The following is a 16,522-nucleotide window of genomic DNA, read 5'->3' on the forward strand; positions in this document are numbered from 1 at the left end:
GGACCAGAGCATCATTATGAATAAAAAGTTGGGGTGCTCTATTTGCTTGAATGGTAGTATGCTGTCGAGAGTATAGTTAGATGCGGGTGGTGGTTTTCTGCTGTGGTTTTGTCAGTGCTAGGAAGGGATGTGGGCGATAGAATTACGCTCTGCCTTCTAAATTTGATATGATGGGATGCATTGCTTGCTGAAATGCCATTCTCGCATATTATTAGGATTGGCTTTTGCACCATTTGATGGTAGCTTGCAGAATTTAATGCTATAGCTTTGAAGTAACTGCACAGTTCTCTAACCCATCATAGGGAGTCTCTTTTGTAGTTCTCTCCCTACATTTCAAAGGCATCCACCGCCGTGGGTATGTGCCATTAAAGGGACAGTGAGGAGAGCTCTATTTTTTTTAAAAAGCAAAACCCGATAGTTCGGCATTTCATGGCTTTGTTGCCACTTGGCCGGCATCGAAAGATGCATTTATTTCTAAGAAATTTGGATTCGAAGTTGAAAAAGTTTTTCCCGCCGCTCTGATTCAAACTTGGGATTCTCTTATGACGACACAGGACTAAGTGACGTGAACATGACGTAACGCAGACTCCGTGATTTCTGGCGGCTAGCAGCAGCCGAAAAGAAAGCTACCGCCGGCCGCACGTTGAAGGCATCTATCGGCTATTGCGGCCGTCGCTTCGTTTACATTTGCACCGGCGTTTTGCCAGCGTTACGATGGATCCCGCTCTCGAAGTCGTCAACGAAGTTCTCGCAAATAGACACCTTTAGCAAACCGTGTACCTTGGTTACAGTACCTTGTTACCGTTAGCGGAATACCGGGAGTCCGCCTACCGCCGATGAGCAGGCGCTGATTGGTCCTGATGCTGCAGGCGCGCGCGTAGCTGCCGGGTACGTGGCGCCATCGGGCGACGTCAAGGATATTTGCGCATGCTTAGGAGGGTAGATGTGTAGGCCAGTTGGTGAGACATGAAGGAGCTAGACACCGCAGCGGACACGGGACAGAGAAAGAGTTGCGCATGCATTGGCGTGGCCTCCGCGATCGAAGCAACGGCGCGTGCCGCCGCCGGAGCCGATCGCGGCGGCCATGGCATTGGCTGCGCCTCAGTGATTCGTGACTTCTCGTGTCCTAGTGATGCTAGAACCATTGGTTCTAGCAACACTGTTTTGTCCTATGACGTCATCACGCTTGTACTTGCGAGTTTGGCCTGTGGCGGCGATACCAGAATTTTGGTTCTTGCTGTTTTCTCCGTTACAAGAGCTTTGTTGTCAGTATGAGTGGCGCTTTTGTATCAGGAGCTGGTATTCTGTCGATACAAACCAACTTCAGTTTCTCCTCACTGTCCCTTTCAGCATGAGGACATTTGCGTGGAGTACGACATGCCTAATCGCAGCTAGAGTGTACTAGAATATCGCAGCTACCGTGTTTGCGCTTGTAATTTAACCATTATATCTCGGTATAGTGCCACGAATGCTCTTAGGCACTATAATCTGGGGAACGGATATGGGAGGATGAAAATGGCAAAAACTGAAATTGGAGTGAGACTGTCGTAGTATTAGGGAAGTTTGGACGAAGTACTTTGGAAAGAACGTTCGATGAAGGCTAGGTTGTGGTTTGCTTCCAACTCCGTTTACAGAGGGGGGAAAACTAGTGGATGAGAAATTAGAAACCTTCACTACGACACCTCTCTATATTATTTCACTCCCTCTTTTTATCTCTTATTACGGCGCTGTTCGGGTGTCCACAAAGATATGTGCGACAGTTACTGCGTCATTTTCTTTCCTCAAGACCAATTTTTATTGGAGCAAAATATTCCGGCTTCTTTCTAGACTTAAAAGCAGCGCCATCTACACATATGTAATGCTGATTGTGGGTAGTGGCAGGTCAGTCATTGGCAGAGGGCTTCTTCATCCGGGTGATTGGAACGTTCGTTGCGTCGTTCTGCGGTGTTGGAGGCGCAGGACAGGTCCTCAAGTGATCGAAGCCCGAAGAAAGTGCTGAACGCCGCAGTTTTGCGAGATGTGAGTATGTTTTTTTTTTCTCAGTTACACCTTCTAACGAGAGTGTGGCTGTTTATCTCCGTTTTAGTGGAACATAATTGGCGAATTTGCGTACGCAAGTGTTCTAAGCCTAGTTGGAGCTACGCCTCGCCTGGGTTGTTTATCGTTGTTGCCTTGATTTGTGTGGCGCACTTTGTACGCTTAATTTTAGAACATATGTTTCGAACGAAACTTGTAGAACAGCGCGGTGCAACGAGACGGCCCCAACGTTTCGCAGTTGAGTCGAATTTAGGTTCCGCTAAGGTGGTGGTAGCGATGGTCGGAGCGGCGGTTTTATATTCAAGCTGTTATCACGCTTTACCTGGGGATCGCTAGGACATGTGTATTGCGTGCACAACATCTGTGCAGGTGGCTCCGGTGCGATCTGCGTCACACGTCGCTTTAGCGTTGAAGGGCGGTCATAGCCGAACAGCGCGTGCCGATCAGCGCGCCGGTTTCCGTACTGGCTGGCGATCATTCTGAGAAAGTAAAACTGGAAATTTCATAGGGTGGTATTTAAGCGTTCGACGCATTACCTGAATTTTAATATTTCGCGGTTGCGCTGCTGCATTTGTGTGGACTCGTGCGTGTTATCTACTACTTTTCAGCTTTGTCGTATCTTATCGTCGTGCCGCGTACTGCTTGAAAACAATACCCCTGCCACACGGCAAATTTAATGTCATTCTCATCGAATGACATTTGTTCGACTTAATGTCATTTTTTCTGCGCGCTGCTACACGGCAAAAACTAATGTCATTTGCAAATGATGGCGATTGCGATGGAAAGAGAGTACAGCATACAAAAATTTCGATGTATGCTTCAATACGTTGCAAAAAGTATTGCTTTGCTAATGGAAACCGATTCTAAAATCTTCATCCTCATTTTAATCAACGTATTTAGATAGGCGCGCTGTGCGAGGGATCTAAAAACGTTGATTTCAATAACGTGGTGATCACTGCTATCCACCACAAGTCCAAGCCAAGCCAAACCTCGGCCAGCGGCGGCAGGCAAATGGCGGACGTCATATTGTGAAATGCTCTCTATGGTGAAATTAGACAGTATTAGCTGTGCGTCCGCAAAAGCTTTGCGCATGCTACGGGCGCACCTTGCGCGCACTGCCGCCCGTCCTCACAACAGTTTTGATAGGGAGCACGGTGGTTGGGTGTGACTAGCGTAGCGTAGCGTAGCGCGCGAGAAGCATAACATACTGTGGCGCCATCTAGACGATAGCAAGTCAAACCTCCTGAACTGAGTGCCGAAAAAACGTTTTTCTCTTTTATTAACGGCAGTAATGAATGCATTCGAAGGCTTTGTTTTTTTAATGTAAATCAATTGGATGAAATGAAAATGTAGATTCTAGTGCAAAGTTGAAGAAATACTTCGCTCGGGGTCGTTGCTATGACGACAGTGTACGCCGTACATAGTTAAGCCTAGCATCAAGAAATTCTGAAATTTATCTCAAAAGCGACTGATATTTCAAACCTATATTGTTACGGCGGGATAAGAATGCACAAAATAAAAGCGAATACAACCGTTTAGAGCAAGCTATCGCGTCGAAAAATGCAGCGGCGACGCAGTATTCGGTCCGAAGCGGGCGAGCTGGGCGTCGCCATGTTGTGAATGTTAACCACGCAAGGCTGGTAGCGAGAGTGAGTTTTATTTTTTTCCAATTCTATTTGGCATTTTTATATACATAAATGAACGACAGCACAATCGTAGGGACGCGGAAATATTACAGTGCTTGTGACGTTTTTGTAATCGTGTTTTTCGGTGTATATTCTCACCAAGTCTCTGGTGTCGAGGGAACACATTAGCTCGGACGTCGCAGGCGAATGTGTTCAGGGAACTCATTCGATACCTAATGTCGTTTTCATCGAATGACATTAGGTTTTCTCGTGTGGCAGCAAACTAATGTCGTTTTGAACGAATGACATTAGATGGAAATGACATTAAATTTGCCGTGTGACAGGGGTATAAGTCATGTGGCCCGAATATCCCTTCTCATTTGTGCACAAAAATCGTTCTACTAATACTACTTTGTTTCGGATTCGCCTGTGCAACCTTCATGCGATGTCTGCGCACGTTAAAGAACCCTTGGGTGGTCTAAATTAACGCGGAGCTCTTCACGACAGCATCCCTCATAGCCCGTGTCTCGCTACAGGGCGTGATATACCTGTTTAATTTTTATAATTCTGCTTTTGTTTGCAGGATAATCATTTGCTCCGGTGTTTGAGCAACCCGTGTGTTATTAGTACTATCTCGCTCAGTAAGAGCTGCACTGCAAGAGCTGTGATTGCCATCCCATCACTGCTGGAAATTTGAGCGCTTACCCGTTGATGCAAAGATCATAGGCCGAAACGGAATCCTCGACAGGTTCACTCCTGACGGGTTTCCAAATCATATTGAGCGCGACAGTACTGTGCGGATATGGTGGTAGTTTGTGCAGCCACCTTGTAGCCTGTTGTAGAATAGGTACAAATTGCCTTTATAGCTGGCAGATGAAATTGTGCTTTCTGCATCCGCTTTAGACATCCAAGTTTGATGGAAACTTGCAGAAAATCAAAATTGCAGGTGTTTTACTTGACCAGCTGTGTAGCTGTGAGCCACTGCTCAAAATGCACCTGATGAAGCAGTTGCGGAAGCACGTTTTGTCTTATGCATGTTTGTGGTTTCTAGCATTAAAACTTGTTCTGTCTTTCTGCACCTACAGGGAGTGGAGCCTTGACTGCAAGGTGTATGTTGGGAACCTGGGGAGCGGGGCAGCCAAGCACGAGATCGAGGCGGCCTTCACCAAGTTTGGCCCCTTGCGCAATGTCTGGGTGGCCCGCAACCCACCAGGCTTTGCTTTCGTAGAGTTTGAAGACTCTCGCGATGCTGAGGATGCCTGCCGTGCTTTGGATGGCAGGTGAGCACAATGAAGTGCGTGGTTCTGTCCCACTGGGTACCTACCTGTTGATGACCTGTGGTGCTTGAGTAGATTATCTTCTCATAAAACATTACTTCACCTAATGGGCCCATATTGTAACATTGATCCTTCAAGGGAAAATTACTCGCTGGTTGGTTGAAGCATTGTAAAAGCGGTTTGTGGCTGCTGCTTTTGAGCACAGCTGCTATGCGACTGCTGTGATGCACAAGCAGTGTTGCCTTGACGTCCCAAGCAATTATTCCCAAACTGGCGCATTTTTGAAAGATGGCTGATACTGTGGTCTGCAGTGTTTGAGGTTGGAGCCTCAGAAAGAATAGTCACCAAATCACATTTTGTAAGCACCTGTCGGTCTTGACGGTTGGTCTGACTACTATATGTTACAGCAGAGTCCCACATCTGCTTCCTTGCTTAGCCATATTGTGACCACTTTAAGAAACTTGCGAATGCGATCCTTGTGTGTTGTAGCACTCTGCGAATTGCATAGAAATTGCACCTATTGGCTTTGCAATTTTTTCGGTTATGGGTGGGGGCCTAACGTCATTCTTCCCTTTTGGGCATTGCAGCCGTCTCTGTGGAACAAGGGTGAGGGTGGAAATGTCTCACGGCCGCTCGCGCCGTGGTGGGGCTAGCAGGCGCCCGCCTGCGCCGCCGCCTCGGTAAGCTTTGGTCCTTACTAGTAGCATTCTTGTCACAGTGAATTGCCATGTGTTGCAGTGCAGACTAGGTGGAGGTTCTGGTTCGTGTGGCTCTTCAACAGGAAACAGTCCCTGTGCATATGTTGCATGTGGAGGCTGGTTGGTGTGTGTGGGTGGTACCTCATTGGTGAAATTGATACAGCTGCCTTGTATCGCTTCAGAGCTACTACAGTGAAATCTCGATACATTGAATTATGAGGAATCTTTGTTGTATTGAAATATAAGAGTATTGACACTCTGAAGCTTGAAGTTAGTAATTGCACTGGACTATGAAAATTCCGCATTTCCAGAAAGGGCACATGCTAGGTTGAAATTTTCGATGTCAACTTTTTTGTGTACATCATGGGGAACATCTTTACAGCATCAGGTAACGGTGCAAAGCTTGCTGATGGAGGCCAGGTCTCTGGGAGGTCTCTGGGAGCAAAGTAGGGGTTCCTTCTCCTTCTGTGAAAGTAGTAGTTGCTTCCTCTTGAATCGGGTGTCAGGACTTAGTGTCAGCAAGCACTTTGTCCCAGTGCTGCATGAAGCTCGCTGGCACGACTGAGCACGCAGGACGGCAGAAGCACAAACAGTAAAACCAAGCTACACCTGTAAGTGAAGAAAAATGGGGTGGAAGTCCCGTGCTTCTGCACACCATTTGCTCCTTCCATCGATAGTCCTGTACCCAATTTGTAGTACGAGCCACCGTATTTCTGAGTGGTTATGGCACTTGGCTGCAGACCCGAAAGAAATGGGTTCAATCCCAGCCGCGGTGGTAGAATTTTGGAGGCTAAATTCTGGAGGCCCGTGTACTGTGCGATGTCAGTGTATGGTAAAGAACCCCAGGTGGTCGAAATTTCTGGAGCCCTTCACTATGGTGTCCCTGATAGCCTGAGTCGCTTTGGGATGCTAAACGCCATAAACCGTAACTAATCTGGTACGAGATGGATGATGGTAGCTAGCAGCATAGTCAGGATGTCTTAAATCTGGTCTCAGTAGGCGCTTGACTTTAGGGCCTGTTACTTCAAGGTTAGTTTGTAATAATGAGGTGGCTTTATTATAGGTGAGCAAATAAATTTCCCATGTTCTTTTGAAATATTTGGTAACTTGGAGTTCAAAGCAATGAAATATTTTTACATTGCAAGTATTGGCTTCTGGCAGGGATTTATGGGAGCTTCGTAAATCTGAAATAATCATTAATGTGAGGTTCATGGAAATGAGATTTCACTGTAGTGCTAAATGAGCTGGTATCTTGATTAGTCACTGGCAAGCTCATCTTGTATTACAATAAGTTTATTTCAGACTTTGCAGCATATACTTTTTGTGTTACGTGGTTGGGAGCTTGTTTACCGCTTATTTCCTTTCTTTGCTGGAAAGTGTCAGCTAGCTTGGATCATTGCTGGTTCAATTTGGCTTGACACTGGATATGCATCTGATTTTGAATTTTGTGTCGCTTTTGCATAGAGTGCACAAAATGTAACCTAAAACTTGGCTGGACAAGGGCAGCTGCGTTCTCAGATTTGTAGTCTTAATTTGCTTCTGAAGAAACGTCTGAGCTTTATCGTTTTGTTAAAGACGCATGCCAAATCTGTGTCCCTCCTTTTTTTTCTTTTGCTTTTCTAGCTACGGAGGTTATGGAGCTAGGCGGTCCAGGTAGGTTTTTTTCCGGGCTGATTGTGTGCCTGGTTGGTCCGTTGGTCCTTGTGCTTTTTTTGTCACTGCTTAGACCCTAGTGACATGCTTTACTGCGCTTTGGTTTCTTCACCTCTTTGCTGGTCTTGTTTTGTACCTGCAGGTGTTGTGCTCAAAATGTTGGTGGTGGGAGGAGAGTCCTTAGATTGCTTATATTAGATGCTGCGATGAAAACGACTGTTATCTTGTTTTGACCTCTGGTAAATAAGTGGAAAGGCCATGCCCAAGCCCAGGCAGCCAGTGACTTTTTTGTGACAATAGGCTGTTCCTTTGTCCTATAGTGTTAGTGTTGCAAGTCTTGTGTTGCGTGTCATATTTTGAACAAATTTTGGCTGAAGCTCATACTGCTGTTGGTGAGCTGGTTTAGGTAGTTGGCGCAGCATTGTTGAAAATAGTGTGGCGATAATTTGTAAGCCTTTGTTACCTATTATATATTCTACATAGCATTTTGTAAAGATGTGTATCTGAGCTTGTCACACTTGATGCCGAGATAAATTGTTCATTTTGTAGTTGGCACTGCTTTGTTTAAATATGATCACTGCAGTGTGGCTTAGATATAGACATAATGTACTAGCTTTTGTTGCCATTTTTTTGATAATTGCTCAGCATTTCGTAACATTTATGACAGCTTGTCAGACTTAATGCCAGACAAGTTCTCTTTGTAACCTGTACTGCTTCATTAAGGCTAGCGTCTAGGAATAGCATTAATGCGTAAAGCCTTTGTTGCCTATTTTTTCACACTTCATGCAATATTTTGTGATGTATATTTAAACTTGGCACACTTGGTGCCTGGGTTTGGCGTTTGGGCCATTGCTGTGCAGGTTCCTGTAATGATTCTCGTGACGGGGCATCTTACAGGGCATGCGACATCATCTCTAACTCTGCCCCCCGAGGGACTAAAGTGACCCAACCCACCACCACCACCACCACCTTTCTCCTCCGTCAACTACAACCACCGCCACACTTCTATCTCGCTGCGCGGGAAGGGTTTGCCGCCAACGCGGCTGGCTGAGCCACCAACCCCCCTCACCCCTTGAGAGAGAGAAAACGTCGGGACGCCCCCGTGCGAGCAAATCAAGGCAGCAATGCCAGCGCCAACAGCTTCCCCAACCAACACACTTCCGCTGGGGGATGGCAGCGCATTCAGCGGCAGATGCCTTCTTCCCTTCTCGTGCCCCCCTTCGCTCGCCACCGCTCGCCTAGCTGGCCGGTCGGCGCTCAACGCTCTTCTTTGCCACTGGCACAGGTTACCCGTTTGTATGTCATTTTCGCGTCACTGGCAGTTGGGGGAGGGGAGAGGCAGGCCTTTTTGCTGGGCACCTTCTGTGCCCCTCTGTGTGCTGTGCAAATCTGATCTGACCAGCGAGAGGTTTTGTCTTTTAGCACAGTTTCCAGTTTGCTGCCTTGCACAGGTGATTTTTTTAGCTCTTCATAAAACTAGAAAGCAGTTTATGTCTGTGTTTGAGTTAACATTCGTGTAAGCACGTAGTGAGCATGTAAGGATTCGTGCAGGCAGGATGGTAACGCATGGGTACAAAACAGGATTAGCTCGCGCTGGTCGAGGAAGGAGCTATTGCCTGATGGAGAGGCTGTTATTGGTTGGTGCTGTGAGGGCATAAGTAGATGAATAAACCATTCATTTGGTAAAAAGATCCTGATTGGCAGATGCATGGGCTTGGAATGCTTTAACGAAGAGCGGGTACCGTTGTGGTGGGCTGACACTTAGGTCTAGTTGTTGTAACCTGCACTTAGGGCAGTGGTTCAACTCCTAAACTGCCGTTGCAGGTCTCGTTCTCCAAGAAGACGCTACTCCCGAAGCCGCAGCCGTAGCCGCTCCCGCAGCTTGCGCAGGTCCACTGGAAGCCGCTCCCTCTCTCGGGAGAGGCGTTGACAGGTAGGCAGCCTGAGTTTATTGCATTCCAGGGCGCTGCAGATATCTGCTCATCGACTTGCCAACAAAGACCTGCGTCCTTCGCCGAATACTGTTGACGCCTCTCGGCTTAAAAGCATTATCAGCGAGCCTTCTTCGCATCGCATGCGTCTGCTTCGCTTTGCGAGAGTCGGCAGTGATCTATAGCGCAAGGGTGGCGTCCCAACTACGCAGGGCCGAGGACTGGCCTCTCTGCTGTGCTGCTGGCATCCTGTGAAGAACTGTGGGAAGACAGAAGAATGGGCTTGCCGTTTCCACCATCTTGCTTGTGTGATTCCATTACTTTTTTTTTGTCATGTTAAGTTTGTTTCCAGCAAAAAAAAATAGTGGAGAGATGAAAATCAGAACCACGATGTGTTGTGTAGTGTCCATCATGAATTGGCTATCGTCCCATTAAAGACTTTCCAACTCCAACCTGTGTTGCTTGTTTGTGCTTGCTGCATGACAAGTCAGTCATTTGGCCCATTGATGAAATGTTAATCAGGTGCGGTAGTCACTTTAGTGAGGCTGTAAAGGCCTCACTGGGCGTCTTATCACATGCGTGTGCATTGATTAGCACAAGTTGAGATTTATGACATGAAAGCATTACTAGCCCCATTACGAGAAAAGCCGGCGGTGTGTGCTAGTGTACTTGCAATTGAAATAGGGTGGTGTCATCAAGCGGTCATGGGATGCACTAGTTAAGTGGAGCGTCACTATTTCAGACAATCTACATGTTCTATACCACACAATGGCTGATATCAAAATTGTAACCGTTTCTCGAAAATAGTGGGCGAGAATTTTATTGATATGGCAGCGTTTAGAAGCTCTGCCTCAAACCTGAATGGCTGTGGAACGCAGCACTGGCAGGGCCTTGAGCCGGTAACCGGCCTTTAATTTGCCGTGGGCCAAGCCTCGCTGTTTTTTGAGCGCTAACTCTCGGTGAAGGTTACCGGGTAAAGGTTATCGTAGTCTGGTAGTATCCGTTGCGAAGACTGGCAATGAACGGCGCGTAAACTCTACAGCCTTCTGGAATACTAAAACTGCGAGTTCGAGGGGAAAACGGCAAAGAAGGAACGAAAGCCATAAAACCACGCTGTATCCGGGGTTCGAATTGCGGAGCGATCAAACTGCAAAACTGTCGCAAAAGAATCTATTGGCCCCGCAGTTGCTGGTCGATATGTCCGCTAGTCCGTGCCGACCGAAAGAAGCGGGGCTTTGCGATCGTTTTGCGCCTGTTTTGAAATTGGGATCGTTCCCTAATTCGGCCCCTGGAAAACCTGCAATTGTCGGGGAAATTTCGCGCAGCTGGAAAAATGGTTAAGTCGCAAGGGATACTATATTGCCGACTGAAATCGACGCGATGGTCTGCCGTGAATTGCTACCGCACTGCAAGTGCTTAGCTCGTGGTCTAATGACGCTGGCATGACATCTTTATGCTTCAAACGCGTATAAGGCACAACATCCTATTCATTTCAATTAGCCCTCTTTTCCTCGCTGGCCACGAAGGGAACATTGGTTTGCTCAGTACAGCGGTTGCCGCTCTGCTTCAGTAACCATATTTACGTTCAAAGGATCATAGTTTTGTAGCGTGAGCAACATTGGCCACAGTCTCGCCGTTTCGCGTGCTCCCTCCGTCGACCATACTGCGCATGCGCGAGGAGTGACGTCACTCCTGACAGCTGTGCGCCTTGACGCGCGCGCTCGCCCAAAGCTGGCTCGCCGCTGCCGCCGGCGATGATGATGATAACTTTATTTTCCGCCTGACAAGGAAGCCTCCTACTCCCCGTCCCCGGGTGGTGGTGGTGGTGTAAAATATTTATTTATACTATATACAGAGGTATTGCTTGGACCGTGCCTGAAGGGCCGGCCCTCACAATCACTAGGAGGGATCCCTAGTCCGGGACCCCTGTGGCCTCCGCGGCGGCCCGGGCTCTTGTCACCAGGGCTCGTTGGTCCTGGAGAGTTGAGCAGCCGAGCAGGGCAGCCTCCCAGTCCTCTCGGGGGGGGGGGGGGGGGGGGGGTGGGGGTGGGGTGGGAAAGCAGGATTGACAGGGCATGCCCACACCATGTGATACGTGTCCGCAAACACTTCCCCACAGTGTGGACACTCGCCCGAAAAGGCCGAATTGAAATGTTTGAGCACTGCCGGGCACAGTACTGTGTTGGTGTAGAGGCGAAGTAGTCAACGCTCCTCTGCCTTCTTGAGGCCTTTACAGGGAGGTGGGTATCGGCCGTGAGCGTTTTGATACAGGAGAGAGATCTCCCGATAAGTTATAGCCGGATTAAAATCAGTAGCCGGATCAGGCGGCGAGAGAGGCGATGCCCGGTGGTTAAGCGCGCGGGCGGTAGTGTCCGCTACCTTATTTCCCTCTATCGGCGCATGTGCTGGGGCCCAGATGATGGTGCGCCGGGTTGGGAAATCCCGGTACTCACATCTGTGTAAAATTTGGAAAGCACGATCTGGAATTTGGCCCTGTTCAAAATTGCGGCAAGCTTCCCTTGAGTCGGTGATAATGACTCGGGACGCTGGATCCGCAGCTGCAAGTGCGATAGCAACTTCCTCCGCGAATGTAATGTTGAGGGCACGGAAGGTGAGGTCCTGAACTGGGTTGTTTTGGTGGACAACGGCAGCCGTGTACCAACCCCCATGGTGTGGACCGGCCGCGTCCGTGTAAAATACCCCTGGTCGAGCACCATACTGCTTGGAAATTGCCTCCGCTCGTGCGAGGCGGCGGCCATCATGGGCATCTTTTGTCATGTTATTGGGGAGGGGGCGAACCTTTAGTGCGAAGCGCCAGGCCTCGGGCATGGATACCCGCTTCTCCTCTTGGGTTGTGTAATTGATGTGGAGGCGGGTCAGTAGGCGGCTACCCGCACGTGTTTTGCGTAACCGCAAGTATTGATTGCTGAGATGAGCCTCCGCGCAGCTCCCCGAAGGTGTTCGTCATCCCCAGGCCGAGGAGACGTTGGTTGGATGTTGCAATTGGGAGGTCGAGAGCTCTCTTATAGATTTTTCGGAGAATCACTTCGAGAGCGTTCTCATCGCATTTGCGCAGGTGGAGGTACGGTGCCGAATACAGGATTCGACTGGTTACGAATGCATTGGCCAGCCGCAGGGCGTCTTTGCATCGCAACCCCCCTCGTTTGTTTGATACCCGGCGGACCATACGGCCCACCTGATCCCCCACCTTGCGGAGTTTCTTCAGCGTGATGTCAATCTTGCGGTTCTTTTGTATGCAGAGTCCCAATACTCTGATTTCATCGTGTTCAGGTATCGGGCCACTAAGCAGGGAGAGGGCAATTTTTGTTGTGCACCTTGGATTGGGACGTATGTGCACGAATTCCGATTTGCTCGGGGAGCACTCAAGGCCGCAGCGGTGTGCATAATCGTCCACAATAGCCGCCGCTTGCTGCAGGTTGGCCTCGATTTCTCCAACCGAACCGTGTGTTGCCCAGAGGGTGATGTCGTCCGCGTACAGGGCATGCTGTACACCCGGGACCTCACCCAGCAGGGTAGGGAGCTTCATCATGACCAGATTGAAGAGAAGAGGCGAGAGGACTGCTCCCTGTGGAGTCCCTTGTGTACCAAGTTGGTACGGGCAATGTTCACTGTCTTGGAGTCGGATATATGATTGCCGATCTGTGAGGAATTGCTTAATGTATTGGAATGTGTTGTACCCACAGTTCACTTGGGACAGGTGGGAGAAGATGATGTCATGCGTCACATTGCCGAAAGCACCCCGCAAGTCCAATGCGAGGACCACCTTGTCATCGCTAGGGTGCTCGACGGGATCAAGAATCTCTTTATGAAGTTGCAGCAGCACATCTTGTGCGGAGCGGTGTGGGCGGAACCCATACATGGTGTCTGGTGGTGGTGGTGGTGAAAAACTTTTATTTACAAAGAGAGAGTTTGAGGGTCAAGAAACCCTGCTACATGGTCGGTATCCTTAGTCCGGGACACCGCATGACGAGGCCCCGTCTCGCGCCCGCTTTACTAGAGCCCTTTGAGACTCCAGTGTGGAGCAGTTGAGGAGGGCAGTCTCCCATGCCTCTCGGGTGGGGGTGGGGGAAGGGGGAAGGTGAGGATTCCGAGTACATGCCCACACCATGTGAAAGATATCGCAGATCTCTCCACAGTGCGGGCAGCGCCCATCTGTGTTCGGATCGAAGTGTTTTGCTATGACAGGACAGAGAAGAGTTCCTGTCTGCAGGCGCCGCAGAGTTCGCTCCTCCGCCTTACTCAGCCCCTTGGCAGGTACTGGGTAGAGACGGTGGCTGTCGCAATAATGAATTAGGATTTCGCGGAACCACAGAAGCGGTTTATGAGTTTCTGAGCCAGGAGATAGGATGAGGAGCCCGGTGTGTGAGCGCTCGGGCGGCCGCATCAGCGGCCTCATTGCCTCGTTAGACCCTGGTGGCCAGGAGCCCAGATCACTTTTGTGCGAGTTGGATCGGCGGGAGCGCGTCTTAGAATTTGGGAGGCAAGAGGGGATATTTCGCCTGCAAGATAATGTTCACAGGCCCGGCGAGAGTCCGTGATAACTGTTCTCGATTTTGGATCGGCGGCAGCGAGAGCTATTGCGACTTCCTCCGCTCGCGTTGAATTGGGGGCCCGAAAAGATAGGCCATCGACATTCATTCCCCGGTGGACTACGGCAGCCATGAAGAATCCCGTGGGCGACGGCCCTGTGATGTCCACGTAGTAAACGCCCTCTTTATATCTATACTGCCTCTCAAGCGTGCGAACCCGCGCTTGTCGTCTGCCTTCATGTGAAGCCATGTCCATGTTACGAGGGAGCAGAGCGACCAAGAGCATGTGGCGCCACAGCACCGGGATGTTCTCCGTCCCCTCTAGTATGCATGTGTGTTGGATGTGTAAGCGGTTTAGCAGGCGGCGCCCAGGAACCGTCTGCGATAGCCGCGTATTTGGTTCACGAGGTGAGCCTCCCGCAACTCCTGATAGGAGTTTACCGCTCCCAACGCCTTCAGTTTGGCGTTGGAGGTAGCCACCGGGAGGTCCAATGCTCGCTTTGTTGCCTTAGGCGTTGTGCGTTTCTAGGTAGGTGGATAGTCTGTCACGGACCGTGGTCTCCATCAACCGGCACGCAGGCCTTGGTGACGGGGGCCGGGACCAGGCGAAGAGATCTTGATTCCTCGATGCTTCTTCCGCCAGGCGGATGGCTTGTTGCTGTGAAGTAGGGGCCTCTCTCCGCAGCAGGGCTTCCCAGGATTCTCTACAGTTTATGTTTTCGTTAGCCCCTGGGGAGCTAGCGCATTCCCAGATTATGTTGGCGAGGGTTCCTCTCGCCGCACAGTGCTTGCACTTATCGTTTTCTTTATCTTTATGAACATGATAGGCCCAGACCGGGTTTACGAAGTTCCCAGCTTGGAGGCGTCGCCATGCGATTGCCTCCCTATTGTTTAGACTTTTATCCGGTGGTGGCACCAGTCTCCTCTGTAACCTATAATTTTCAACAATTTCCGTATAATTTTGCAGACGCTCAGAGCCACGTGACGTCACTGCTCACGCTACGAATATCCTGGCATAGCAGAGCTAAGCTACTGTCAACTTTTTTCGTACAATACACCACGCTACTGTACCGTGGCATCAAAATCGCTTGTTGGTAAATTGGTTTTTGAGGAAAGGAAAATGGCGCAGTATCTGTCTCACATATCTCGGCGGACACCTGAACCACGCCGTAAGGGAAGGGAGGAAGTTGAGAGTGAAAGAAGAGAAAGAGAGAGGTCTCCAGAATAATTTCGACCGCCTGGGGATATTTAACGTGCACTGAAATCGCAGCACACGGGCGCCTTTTGCGTTCTGCCTCCATCGAAACGCGGCCGCCGCGGTCAGGTTCGAACTCGGGTACTCCGGCTCGGTAGACGAGTGCCTTAACCACTGAGCCACCGGGGCGGGTTCCTTGTCCCTTTTTAGCTGGTGCGAAGGCTGCAGCGCCCCCTGTGTTCTTGTGCATTGTCCCCCTTGCCCCCACATAGTTATTCCAGTCGCCGCTGAATAGGACGATTAGCGACGGACAGCGGATAATTGACGGGCTCTATCCACGACCTCACCACGCCTCCGTATGGAGGTGCCATTTCGTATGCCTTCATGTGTTTGGTCGCCCTCTTCTTCGGTAGGTGACGCTGTAGCGCGGCATGGAAGAAGCGCTGCTTTGTGATCGGGCCTTTAAGCTCCGCCTTTGTGGGAACGGTAGCGTTATTGGCTCCCTTCTGCGGTTTCTCTTCATATGCAGTCACTGTTATATGTTCATATTAACACATTTATCACAGCATAGTTTCCACATATAATTCTCTTTGAACTGTTCTACACTGCGTTTGCGCACATACTTTTGCTTCTTTTTGCACACATGTTGATCATAGTAGGATACAACTGAAGTCTGCAGTGAAGCTCCGCCCACATTCAGGACCGGCGAATAGAATTCCTCCGTGACAAAAGATAGACCGTCGTTAAAGCTTTTCTTGTTGCCTAAACAAGAAGCTAATCACGAGAAAAAATTTTAAGCTCGATAATTTTGATGATGCTTGCTTGTTTGATACATTAAGAGGCTTATCTTGTTCACTGTTGGGATTGGCTAGCAGAGTAACAGGACGCCGCGGACTGTGGGCCGCCGTTACCAACCTTTTTTTTTTATGCTGCATTCGACTGTGGATGCACTGCACTATAAGCACAGTTACATGGCCGCAAAGGAGCGTTCCACCCGGATGCAGTTTACGCACTGAGAAACAAGCGCACCATCTGGGTGGGCAGTGGTGCGTATCAGGTCGTAGAGGACGTATGCAGTGCGTGCAATGAGAAGATAAGCGATCGTCCCTTCGGATAACGGAGTGGATTCCGAGGGAAGGCAAGCGTAGGAGTGGGCGGATGAAATGAGGAAGTTTGCAAGGATAATGTGGCCGCAGCTGGCATAATGCGGTGTTAATTGGAGGTGAATAGGAGAGGTGTTTATCTTGGAGTGGACGTATAGTTAGGCCGATGATCAGACATAGGCCGAATTTTCGGTGCCTCATACGCCAGCTGATAACGTAAGTGTGTTTACATTTTGTGCGTCTAATAATGTATCATCGCTGCCTCATGACGCTTCACGAAACGATGGAGTTTCGTGCGAAAAAAACGGCTTCTGCTGTGAGCAGTAGCCGCCGATATGGGAGTTGGCTTTTCCCGAACCGATTTGAGCCTCAACGAAATTATGCCATGAGGCTGATCCTGGACGAAATACGAAAAATATGTGCCGCCGCAGTGGTTCAGTGGTTTACCTACAC

The 16,522-nt window shown here is 49.5% G+C and overlaps 1 protein-coding gene across 4 annotated transcripts; it reads left to right on the forward strand.

The window, feature by feature from the left end:
• The first annotated feature begins 1,877 nt into the window (after nucleotides 1–1,877).
• LOC149371333 (RNA-binding protein 1-like) lies at nucleotides 1,878–9,673 on the forward strand. 4 transcript variants are annotated; one of them, XM_089565313.1, is made up of 6 exons: nucleotides 1,878–2,019; nucleotides 4,748–4,942; nucleotides 5,527–5,619; nucleotides 7,261–7,290; nucleotides 9,115–9,223; nucleotides 9,434–9,673. In XM_089565313.1, coding segments are annotated over exons 1-5 (426 nt in total). In that variant the 5' UTR covers nucleotides 1,878–2,017; the 3' UTR covers nucleotides 9,221–9,223; nucleotides 9,434–9,673. The 4 variants fall into 4 exon arrangements, with proteins under 4 accessions (XP_089421439.1, XP_089421448.1, XP_089421437.1 ...); XM_089565322.1 differs by lacking the exon at nucleotides 7,261–7,290; XM_089565311.1 differs by lacking the exon at nucleotides 9,434–9,673 and having other exon boundaries at nucleotides 8,188–9,217.
• The last annotated feature ends 6,849 nt before the right edge of the window (nucleotides 9,674–16,522 follow it).

The sequence above is a fragment of the Amblyomma mixtum genome, chromosome 1, assembly GCF_055824585.1.
Source record: "Amblyomma mixtum isolate Tamu chromosome 1, ASM5582458v1, whole genome shotgun sequence".
NCBI lineage: Eukaryota > Metazoa > Arthropoda > Arachnida > Ixodida > Ixodidae > Amblyomma > Amblyomma mixtum.